The sequence below is a fragment of the Larus michahellis genome, chromosome 9 (assembly GCF_964199755.1).
Source record: "Larus michahellis chromosome 9, bLarMic1.1, whole genome shotgun sequence".
NCBI classification, from domain to species: domain Eukaryota; kingdom Metazoa; phylum Chordata; class Aves; order Charadriiformes; family Laridae; genus Larus; species Larus michahellis.
The window spans coordinates 15,486,675-15,498,884 of NC_133904.1; the positions used below are offsets into that span (position 1 = coordinate 15,486,675).

The 12,210-nt window shown below is 42.4% G+C and overlaps 1 protein-coding gene across 2 annotated transcripts; it reads right to left on the bottom strand.

Annotated features, from left to right (window-relative positions):
- Nucleotides 1–867: 867 nt before the first annotated feature.
- On the bottom strand, nt 868–8,412 carry MNS1 (meiosis specific nuclear structural 1). Of its 2 annotated transcripts, XM_074599974.1 has the most exons (10): nt 8,378–8,412; nt 8,181–8,291; nt 7,888–8,015; nt 6,933–7,035; nt 5,872–6,101; nt 4,921–5,137; nt 4,735–4,842; nt 3,891–4,148; nt 2,867–2,992; nt 868–1,183 (listed from the first exon to the last, which is right to left on the bottom strand). In XM_074599974.1, exons 1-10 carry the CDS (start codon nt 8,405–8,407, stop codon nt 1,085–1,087), a joined length of 1,410 nt encoding a protein of 469 aa, XP_074456075.1. In that variant the 5' UTR covers nt 8,408–8,412; the 3' UTR covers nt 868–1,084. The 2 variants fall into 2 exon arrangements, with proteins under 2 accessions (XP_074456075.1, XP_074456076.1); XM_074599975.1 differs by having other exon boundaries at nt 7,888–8,109; nt 8,181–8,381.
- Between the last annotated feature and the right edge of the window lie 3,798 nt (nt 8,413–12,210).

Here is a 12,210-nt window from a genome sequence, read left to right on the forward strand (position 1 = left end):
CATGTCCTTTTTAAAACACGTGGTTGGAAAATTGGCCTTCTCTGTTCTCTGTAACAGATCTCCCCTCAACGCTGACTGGTCTGGCATCTAATTTAAGCACCAATAGCTCTTTCATAGAAAAGTTCATAACTTGTTTTAGCTTTTACATCTGACACCCTTGGCTGGCAAATACATACACGAGACTTGCCCCTCACTATCCAGATGGGCTCCGCAATCTAATACAGTTGTATTGTTTTAAATTGCTACTTTATTTAGTCAAGGTGAAAATACTAAATCTTTCCCTGGTCATTAGCTGCTGCTTCGGGATACAGTCAAGGAGGGAGGGCTCCATATTCATAGGTGCTCTACAAGCATTACATCCTTCAACATTTCATTATGTCTTTATAATTAAAGTTTGAGTGTAGATGAGCTGAGCAGAACACCGATGAACAGGAGCGATAAAAGCCTGTGCTGCTTGCCTGAACCTTTGTCAAACCTCGGCTGTTCCAATGGATTCATCCCTCAGTCATTGAATAGGAACATAGCACATAAATAGTAAGTTTCTACACTGAAACAAAGGTACAAACGGTGATTCTGACCTCAAAATGGAAAAAAAGTCTCTGCTTAGATCCTCCTAGCAAAGTAATGTGAACTAACAGTGAAACAAGTAACTCAAACATACCCTTTTGAGATGAGACAAACTACAGTTAGATTAGTATTTTTATAGTGTAATGCCAGGGCAGATGAGCCTTTCAATTAAAACCAGAAACAGTGCATTAAGCGAATCTTGTAGTCCATACTGAAATAAACACGTGAATTTACACTAGCTTAGGTTTCTGCAGAATTGCTGCAGAAAACATTTCTAACATTGCTGCATCACTGACTGAGAATAATTGAGAAATCTGTGACAGTTTATTGATGAAAAAAGCAAGTACAACACACAAGTGAATAAAACTAGCTGCTTATCAGTTCGCAGCTCCAGTGTTAAAGTGGAGATGTTTTATGATACTAAAAAGGAGTTACTCCCTGTTAACAGCAAATGGAAGTTTTCATTAGAAATCAGATGACACCTAGTGGCAAACCAGGAGACAAGATGGGGGAAGCTTCAGCTCTCTTCTGAAAATGCATTGCCTCTTCTCTTCTGGTAAGCCAACCGAAATTCCTCTCCGAGCATGTTAATGTCATCTTCATCTTTGATAATGCCCTGCAATAAGGGGAAACACACACATGTCAGAAGGCAAACCAAAGTAGAGCAATTATGGATGTCTGAAATTTTCTATGGAAGTGAATGTAATAGCTTGTATCCGTGGTACCAGTGTTACCTTTAAAACAAACAGCCCTGAAAACGGTCACAAAACTTCTGACAGAGGAGTTTCAAATTGGTGGTTTTGTTTTTCATGCAGATGACGAGAAGCCCGTAAAGATTCTGACATGAGCATTATACAAAAGGCAACATTTATCTGCCTTCCCTTCCTAATAAAAGTGATGACAGTCAGCACAGCACAGGTGCACATTTAGTTAAAATCGAGAAACTGCACTGAAGAGAGGCATCAGCTGGGGCAGGGCTCTGTCTCCACCTTCAGTTCTGTTGAAATGAGCTCATACAAAAATAATTATTTTTGGAAATCAACTGATACTGAACAACTTAATCAGAAACTGTGTTTTGGGGAAGGGAAGCAGGGGAACCCAGAAATTTAAATCTCTAACTACTTCTAAATTAATTTTAGGGCTAAAAATGTGTATGACCCACAGAACATAACTTGCAGCATTTAGAAAATAAAATAAAATTACAAATTGCATTTATCTTGGAGACTTTAGAATTAGGTAGCACGTTTCTATTTAAGCATTTTGAGTGAAATAACATGACATATGCCCACGCGATTCAGACACAGAGTTGAAGCAGAGAAAAGAACAAAGTAGAACATTGATACCATGGAAGAGGTGTGAGCCTTGGACACTCTGAAGTAGCCAAGACTTCCTACAACAGTAAAGTCAAACCAGAAAACTATGTCACAGTATTGCCAATTTGAGTTATCGTTTAATAAAATCTACATTAGAAAATAACTCATGCACTCCAAATTTTACAAATTCATGCACCCAATTAGCATATTAATATTTGAATAAAAATTACACCCTGCTACATTTACAGTGTTTTCCAGGATTGCAGAAAATAATTTCTTTAAATAGTTGGATAATTCCTTCCCAACAGTAAATGCATTTTTACATCCTTAAAGCAGTTCTCCATTCATTTGTGTACCATCAGGTGACCTTTCCAGTTTTGAAATGCAATACAAAAATAATTTGTAGTTTATTCCTATTATAATAATTGCTTCCATCTTTTTAACTTTTAAAAACACCAGGATGAACAGATTGAGCTTTGAAATGCTTCTGTAAGCACTGCACTTTATTGTACTGCAACAGAGACGCGGCCTCATTTCCATGGTAACAGAAGACTTAGAAGGCAGGCAACACTCTTAAGAAATTTCTCCCAAAACCCCAACTGAGAAATTTGGTGGAAATGGGGTTTAAGATATGGTGGAGCCCTTTCCAGCTAAAAAAGCACTGCTTTAGAACTTACAGTCCATATCCCAAAAACTGGATGCGCAAAGCACTGTGGAATCTTTCAGCAAGTTCTGTACTTATATCAATACGTCAAGATTGCGGTAGAGCCCAAAGCCCCTCATAAAAAAGGTATTCTTGTAGATTGCTTCCCAACTCAAAAAGAAAAAAAGAAAAAAGGAGAAGGTGAGCACAGAAGACCTGACGCAATAAGGGCACTCGCTAACTGCAGGAATTTACACAGTTCTGCAAATTCACCTGAAATTATCCAAAAGAAAACTGATTTAGGGAACAAATATTTAAAGCATTTAAAATACAATTCACTTACTCGAGGAAGATAACCCAGTAATTTCGACGCATGCTCTTTCAGGAGTTTCTGTCTCTCTTCTTCAACAATTGCACGGATGTTTTCTTGTCTTCTCTCCTCTAACTGTCTTTCTTCAAGTTCACGCTCCTACAAGAAACAAACAAGTTTCCATAACCATTCAGTTTCAGCTCTGGGAACATTTGTTTTCACCAATATCCACCATAGTACAAACAGTAAAGTTTTTTAGCAGACTAAATTTTGAACTTCCACTTAATTAACTCCTGGTCACAGGAAATTCATTTGAAAAGGATGGAGAAGTGTATGTAAAAAAACCCACAACACGCTGTTTAAACACTACACATTTGGGAACTAGAAAAAAATCTCAGACAAAAGAGAAGACTGAATGGCAAGACATAGGGCTAGTCTGTTAGGCAGGTGTTCAGTCTCGTACTAGAAGCCCTTTTAAAGGTGGTTAAGTGAAGTTCCGGTTCCTTCCTGGCTGTCAGACAACTTAGTCTACTCCTGCCCTACTGTTCTAACCCAGGGAAAGGAGAACAGGCAGGTATTCTCAGGCTGATAGCTAGAAATTGCAATTCACATTACACACGCGATTTATACCCTATAAACAGGTCAAAAAACTGCAGTATAGGATTCCACGACTTGTTTTCAGTTTACGCCTCTGCTTCCTCAGATGATAATTTGAGAGACTTAATCTAAAAATCAAGGCTGGGACTTCCCCTTCTCAGTCATCATCATCAGTGCTGAACTGGACAAGGGTTGTGTCGCTGATCCCACCGCTCTTGAAGAGAGCTTTGCAGGCAGACAGCGCTCTAGGGATGTTGCTGAGTCCAGCCTCCTGAGCTACAAAAAAAGTTAGCTCTAAAAAGACTTTTTCCTTGTTGGCAAACCAGAACAAAGGCCTGCTTCCCCCAGCACGTTTCTCTGCAATTCCCCTGTAACAGCAGCCTTGTCACTTAGGATAGCAGAAGCATCCTCATATTGAAACAATTTGGCTCAAACCAAAGGCAAAAGTGAGAATTCTTACTTTATCGGCAATAAACTGTTTCTGACGGTCTTCAATAAGTTTTTCCACAGCCCTTCTGTGTTCAAGCTGTTTCATTCTTCGTTTCTGAGCATTCATCTGCTCAATGTGATCGTCCTCTGCAAACTTGGCCAACATCTGTTGTCTGAAGGCTTCTTCCTCTTCTCGCATGGCTTGTCGCAGTATGTTCTTTAAAGCAAACTGCTCTTCATATGTTTGCCTTAAGTTGAGGCGTTGCCTTATTCTCTTTTCAATTTCTGCCTATGAAGGAAATTCAACAAAATGCTCTATCACTGAACATACTTTGGAAAATTTTGATCATCACCAGCCAACCTGCACCATTTATCTTGGAATCAATTCACTGTAGCTGTTACCTTCTAGCATAAGGAACTGGAGCAAATGCTCCAGTCCATGAACAACCCTGCCAGAACTGTTAGAGGGAAAGGAGTAGAAACGGGAGTTACTTGGCCTCTGAAGAGCGTCCTCAGATGCAGAAGGAATTGCACGTGGGACACACTCTCACCAACTCTTTTTTCAGCATCACAACTCCAGTGACACTTTCCAAAGACTGAAGGAGCGCTGCTCCATCACAAAGACATCAGGAGAAGCAAAAGGACAGAGGAAGAGTATGGAAAATGCTGCCCCCGCATGCAATTTATTACTTATTGTCTATTAGTATTGTCTTAACAGCTTATGCGCAGCTGCACATAACAGACAGACGACACATGAAAAACCTGGTATCTGACAAGTACCAAAATACCCACGTATGTACCTGCAGGAGAAGTCCAGAGACAGTGAAATATTCCCCCACCCAAAGGTCCTACTTCAGATACCGGCCACCACTTACCATCTCCTTCTTCCTTTCTGTCTCCGCTTGCTCTTCCAGATACAGCTCCTGGCGGATTTGTTCCAGTTCTTCACGCTTCTGTTGTTCTCTTTCCAAATTTTGGGCAATCTGTTACAAGAAGGAAGGATTTCTAAACGAAAGATGAGAACGTACAATGATTTTTTCTACAATCTCAATTTTTGATACCATGCTTTGAACTCTTTGTTTTTTCTCCTCAGTGTCTCGAACTTTAGCCATCCAGTCTTCTTCTCTTTGTCGCTGAATGTTGGCAAACTCCATAATTTTCCTATTTTCTTCTTCCATCTCTTCCTGTTTCTTTCTCCTCCAGTTAGCTTGTTCTTTTTTAAATTCCTCGATATATGCCTGAGTTGCTCTCATTTTATCTAACTTCAGTTGTCTTTCCCTGTAGAAGATGGAAAAAAATGTTTGAATATTTAACATACTGCAGAGTAACATTAAACAGACGATATGCCCACCATTAACAATATATTCCAGAGACTAAGATTTAAATGACTCTCCTTACCCATTCAGCTGGAAAATAGGTGTCTAAATTGAAAATACATATTAATGAATTGCCCCCAAAAGGGAATCTCATGTCTAACACCTTTCTTCAGGAGGACAGACTGTACACAGAGGTACTCCTGCTACTCCATTTGATACACGCTCCATTGAAATAGGAAGAAGGAAACCCGGTAGCCCAATGGCATGAGGATCTCCTAAACATTTTGTTTCACTAAACTCTTCCCTCCCCCCCCGCGCTGCCCTCAGAACCTCCTTTCCTATCCCTGGACACAAGACAGGCAACAACACGTCCCACAGAGGGGCAGGGACACGAGGCGAGGCGGAAACGTGTGAAAGACGGGCATTTCCAGCACGATGGGCCCAATGCAAGCGCTCCCTGAAATACGCTGGATCCCATATTTGGGGGACGAGGACACAAGACTGACTGGAATGACAAGAACATTCAGACATTTAAACAGCAAAATGCAAGTCAGTCTCTTATTAGTAAAATGTGACCAAGGAAAATAAAATGGGCCTTAGTCTGCAAAATAAATGCTTACAAATTAGTTTGCTATACAGAATTATATGAGTTGTTTTGTTTTAAATTAATAAATAACAAAAATCAAAATAACTAACATTTGATCTTCCGCATAGATCTTTCTTACAATTTCATCGATCATGAGTTTCTCGCTTAGAAACTCTTCGTAAGCATCCTGCTTCTTCCTCTCTTGCTCCTCAAGCTGTTTCTCCAGTTCTTGCTGATACATTATTTTCTCCTTGTTTCGCCTCAGTTTGGCAGAACTTTCCTCTTTTATTAGCCTTTCGTACTCTTCCTTCATCTTTTGGGCTATTTCAGCCTCACGTTTCTATAAGGGGAAAAAAAGCAATGCAGGATTTCTTTTTATTCCCACTAATACAACTTGTAGTGAAAAAATACATAGTATAAAAGGAATTATATACTGCATTACAAAAATGGAATGTTTTTCACCTCAATCTATAAATATAGCGACTTAACATGCTTAATAGCTTAATTCAGTAGGTATAACCCTTGGAGAGAACACTCAATAGCTGAACAACTTGAGGAGGAAGCTGTGTATTGGATGCAGACACAGGAGCCAAATTAGCTCACACCAGCTAATGACGGGAACGTGGTTTAACTGCGTCAAACACCCTCAAAGGCGTTGTCTTTATAGCAATTTGCGTAAACTGAATTTTCTATAAGACATTAATATAATCAGAATCACCTACCTGGTTGCCGATATTATTCTACACATAAATAAAAGTTCACAATTCTTTCTAAAGTTATCCAGATACATGTTGAATAATAGTAAGAACATTTCCAACAATCTGCTTCTGAGGTAAGGATTCACCACAAGAAGCACAATACGTACAAAGTGTATCACAGTTTTAACTTGGATAAATACTACATAACTGGTAAAATAAAAAACCATCTTCATTCATACAGCTAAATTCATTACCACTTTGATTGCAATGGCAAAGTAAGCCTTTTTCTTATGGCTGGTTATTACCGACTAGTTAGTCCTTCATAACACAAAACATATTTTCAATTAACACTGAATGCCTAAACCTAACAGTATTTTAGATAAAAAGGCCAGCTTCAATGGAAAAATTTTCAGCACAATCCCCAGGGAGATTTACAGCGTTCCGGTGCTGGGATGCGCTGTGAAGCTAATTACCATTTTCTCATACTGTATAGCTTCTTTTTCAGCAATCTGGGCAGCTCGCTCTTTATTCATATAAGCTGATTTTAGCTTTTTTTCTAACTCTCGAAGTTCAAGACTGGGAAAAAAAAGAAGACATTTATCCTATTACAAGGAAGTAAGTACCTATAGGAAAAAAATTAAAGTTTCCATCAATATTTAAACCCACAATTAAGAAAAAGTATTTTTCAGGGAAACCCCCAATTTTAGATTAAAAAAATATTGCTCTAGTAAAAAAGCAGAAAAAGAAAACAAAACCTGTTTAAAACCAAGAGTTATCTATATTTGTACATATGCTATCAATAGTTTTGCATGCTTTACATCTAGCTATACGATGTATACGTATGCTTATAGATATGCGTATGTAGATATGTGTACAGCTATATATAAGCATATATTCAAAATGAGAATTTCGTGAATCATTGTTTTACTGACAAAATTTACCTAAAATTAACTTTTTATCAAACCTTGATATAAAAACAAATAACTCTTCCTTCCAGGTAAGATTCATTCCTGCTTCTGCTACAACTTTCACAAAGTCTGTGCTGTCTGTGCTTACCCTACACCCCCCACCCGCCTCCTGCACTGGTCCCCCCGAGCACAGCATTCTCCCAAGCGTTTCACAAAATCTACCTTTTCCTATGTTTTTTTTTCCAGTTAGGATCTTCTCTGCTGCACAAATTCAAAAAAGTTAAAGCTTGTTCTAAAAAATAAATTACGCATCTGCTTTTAGGATGCTAAAGCTTCCTCTCCATTGCCTGAAAACACCTCGCGCTACAGCCTCACTGCCTCTGGGGGTCTGTCGCAAACCTGATCCGGAAAAATAACGACCGAGCAGGAGGCGGACAACCGAATACTTTTATAAATACACGTTTCAGCGTCGGGGCTGGCTTACAGCCAGTTAAACGAAGCGAAATTCGGGAAGCGTTACCTGTTCTCTCTCACTTGTTGCCTCATCTTCTCCTGGGTCAGCCTCTGGCGGCTCAGCCTGCCCAGCTCTGCCGCCAGCGCCTCCTCCCGCTCCCGCCGCGCCGCTCTGACCCTTCGCTCCTCTTCCTCCTGCTCACAGCGAGACCCTTCCCGCACCGCGCACCCTCGGACGCGGGCAAAGCGCAAGGCCGCGGGGTCAACGGGCCATTTGTAAAGGAGGAAGCTTGGGAAAGGTGAAGCCCGGCGGCGCCGGCTCCCTCCGCTCCGCCCGCACAGCCCCGCCGCCGCCCTTACCCGCAGCACGGCCTCCTCCAGCCGCCGCTCCTGTTCCAGCGCGGCGCGCAGCCGCCCGGCCCGCAGCCGCCCGCCGCGCTCCTCCGCCGCCGCAGCCAGCTCCGTGGACGCCTGCGGGGACGGGAGAGAGGCGCTGCCGCCGGGGCCCGCCGCCGCCGGGGCCCGCTCCCCGGCCCGGGCCCCGCTCCCCTCCTCACCATGCCGGAGCCGCGGCGCCGCGCTACCATGGCAACGAGCGGGGCGGGCAGGCGGAAGGGGAGGGGAACTGCTTTTAACTTCCGGGAAGCCCGCCGCGCTGATTGGCCGAGCGGGCCGTGTGATGTCATGCCTTCTCCTACGTCACAGCAGGGGTGAGCGCCATTTTGCGGAGAGCGGCGCCGTGGCTGGTTGCAGGGTCACGCGTAGTCAGCAGAATAGCTTCAGAACGCATCAGGTCAAGAGCGTTCCTCCGGTTGCGACTTTAAGTTACTGCACTTGGCTCGTCCGCAATCGCAAGACCCGGGTGGCAGCAATTAATGAGGAATTTCTCTCCTTGATGACCCCAAGGGAGGGCGTCGGCCCGGCTGCGAAAGGCAACCCCGGCGCTTGGTTTTCGCGGAGGGCGCGGAGCGCACGGCCCGCTCCAGGGGTGCTGCGGGGGGCTGCGCTCCGGGCTGGCGTCCACTTCCCCGCTTTCACTACTTTTCTCACCTTTATTTTCGTTTCTGCATAGTTGAAACTGAGGACGTTTAAGCTTATCTGAAGCGGGATTTAAAATTCATTAACATCACCTACTTTATAAAATCAATTAAAATGAATAAGGCTTAAGAGAACACCCCTTAGAATTCAGTACAAAGAAGTCCGCATGTTTCTACTGTTTTTATTGCTCCTGTGCTAGATGTGTCAGTATCTACATATCCCATCTATCCATACATTATGGGATGAGAATACTCATTATTTTAAATAAGTTCCCACTCTTTTATAAAAATCTCTTAAATTAGTGGACTCCTTTCTGAAGCTTTGATTATTCTTTACACTTTCATGAGAAAAAGTGTGTTCCTACAATGCTTGGGGGGTGAGAAGCAAAGCACAGGAGACGCTGTCCTTAACTGCACCGATACAAGCAGAGAGAGATGAGACAGAAAAAGATCATAAATTTTCCCTACGTCTTTCCAAGTGGTGTAACCACTACAGCTCTCAAAAAAAAAAATTAAAAAAAAAATTCAACAGTAGGCAAGGAAACATGTAAATGTCAAAAACTTTATCCTCTCCCCCCACGTGATTCCAAGGTGTTGGTTTAGGAAGAAGGAAGCTTTTAACGACACTGTCAGAGCACTGACTGCTTGAGGATTGGAGGTGGCTTTGGGGAGCTAAAGGTGCAAAAGATAGTTTTGCTGCCCCTTCTTAGGAAACAGCTGTGTGCCTCACTGGAAATAAATGGAATTTTCTTTCTTACCAAAGAAAATGACAAAACCAGGTTCTCTCACCTCACTTCTGGAAATAACAGCGAATAACCTTCCACTGTAAAATTTCATCTTTGCTCACATGATGGTCTCAATTTGGAGCAGCAGCACTCTAAAACGAGAACAGACGCATCCTACCTTCAGTCAGCCTCCAGGACAGCAAGGCATTCAGACGGAAATGTGGGAGTAAAAATGCTTAAAAACCCCACACATATATCAGAGACCAACAAGTCCATTGCACAAAGTTCTTTTTAAAATTAAGAGGTGGCTTGTATTTGCATGTAAATAGTATTTGCGAGCAGCGTATCTCTCACAGAAGGGACAGAGCACAGAACTAATATCCAGTTAGATCCCACAGGGAAAATATTTGGAGGTTTCCAGTCCGCGGTGCCTCATTGTTCTTGTATTTCCCATACATTCCAGATTTGCTGCAGTGTGTTTAAAATGCAAAGAAGAAAAAAAATGCAAACAGAGATTTTTTTTTTTTTATCCTCAATACCTTATGGCAGTCTGCACTCAGAAAACTCTCACCTTTAATGCCCTGATTGGTTTCCGCAGCATAAATTAAGGCACAGGGACAGTTCGGTGAACATTCCGTGTGTGCAGATTTCCAAAGAAAGGCAAGTAAGCTTTCAGCGTAGAGAACCCCACGTAGAGAACAGGGAGGGGAAAATACCCCAGGAACTCCACAGAAACACCCAATATACCCTTGCCCTGCTCTTTCCATTAAATGGAATAATTAAAGACGTGCCCCATTAAAGTGGCACTGACCGCACCTCCCTCTTTGGACACCCACAAACTGCTGGGGGTGCCGGCACGTGGGCAGCGCAGCGGCACCTGGGCAAGCGTGCGCCCTGTGCCCTCCCCGTGCATCCCGTGCTCCTCACCACGGTCATCGCAGCTGGACGATCCGCCTCCTTCTTCCGTGGGGGAAGCATTGGCTTTTTCCCACTCCTCCTGGTCACAGACGGTCGCTGCGCCATGGAGGGGCCTCCCTCATACAGTCTTATTTGAGAAGAAATCAAGCACCGTGTTGAAAACAGACCTACCTCTTCCTCACGTCAAAAAGCAGATCTCCTTGGTGGCACCAACTGATTTCGCGGTTAAAGAATTAAGAATTTTACGCTGGCAGAACAGAGTTCAGCCCAGGCAGAATTGCTCAGCTCATCTGAAGGAATAGAATAAAAATGTACTGTTAATGAACCAGCTGGGTCAGACTCCTTAAAAGTCAAGTGTTTCTATTTAAGTTTTCTTTCTGTAATAGAATTTATGAGGTTTTTAGAATGACAGATAACGAAATATCTACTTTGCTATAGTTTGGAAAGGAATGAGTCCCAGCTGCATCTTTGCTATCGAACTCCCGTTTCACACAGCATTTCTCCGTGCAGCAGCCTGGTTACAGCTCACTGCTCAGTGACCCGCTTCCCATTCCTTTCTCCTAACAGCTTTAAACGCTCCCAGGGCCTGGAAAGCCGCGGGTAACCGGCAGCCCGCTGCACAAATGGAGAGTTAAACTCCGCAGTCCTTTCTCAGGGTTAACACTGCACATTAATAAACGATTCCCTTCTCAGTCGCAATATCCCCACCTACTCCTCAGCTCCCGGCAGCAGACATGAAGACTGCTGTGGAATGAAAATTTTGCTAATGATAAAAATGATGAAATGGAGTATTAAATGGAAAATTAGCGTTCCCTTTATTTTAGCAGTTTAAATTGCAGGCGATGCAGGAGCACACAGCAGAAAAGGTCATTAAATGCAAACGGTGAAGCCATTTTGCAGGTTTACCTCTTTTCTAGGGCGTTTTACCAGATGATCATAACACGAGACAGTGACAAATGCGTTCCAGCTGAGATAAGATATGTGGGTCATGCTGACTTTGCAACATTATAAACGGCTACTGGGGATAACACAGCTTCTCTGTGAGGTAATTTACCTTCTTTGGATGAAAAGATAAATGTGAATTAACAGGGAAGAGTCTGAAACATCTGAGCTGTGCTATTGATCTACTAAAGACCGAGATAAGTCACAGAGAAACTAATGCTTGCTTTGCTTGAGATTAGTGATGGATGGGATAGCAGATTTAGCAGCTAAGGGGCTATCACTGTCAAGAAAATCTTAGCGCTTTTTTTTTTTTTTTTTTTTAAGATTATCCTGCAGTAGTAGGGAAAACATGTCCCATGGCAGCGGTAGGCAGAAGTGATCTTTTACTTATGACATTATGGACTGTAAACAAAAATATTATGAGGAACAAAAATACTCAGTGCTTCAAATGTGTTCAACAAAAATACAACTGTTCCCGATGAGAAGAATGTGGTTTTAATAAATATTTAGCTGTAGTATTGAGTTTTCAAAAAAATAAAGAGAATAAATGGAGTGTCTTAGGCCAGAAAGGATGTCTGTGCAATGGACATGAACAGAAATTAGTCTTCTAGGGGCACCACGTTATTTGCTTTGGTTTGGAGCTTCCATCTCTGCTCAGTCCTACCAGTCAAGAGCAAAAGCTGTGAGCTGCGCATCTGAAGGCTGACATGACTCAAACTATTAGAATGAATTTACCACGACAGCATCGCATAGCATGCGTTTCTGGGT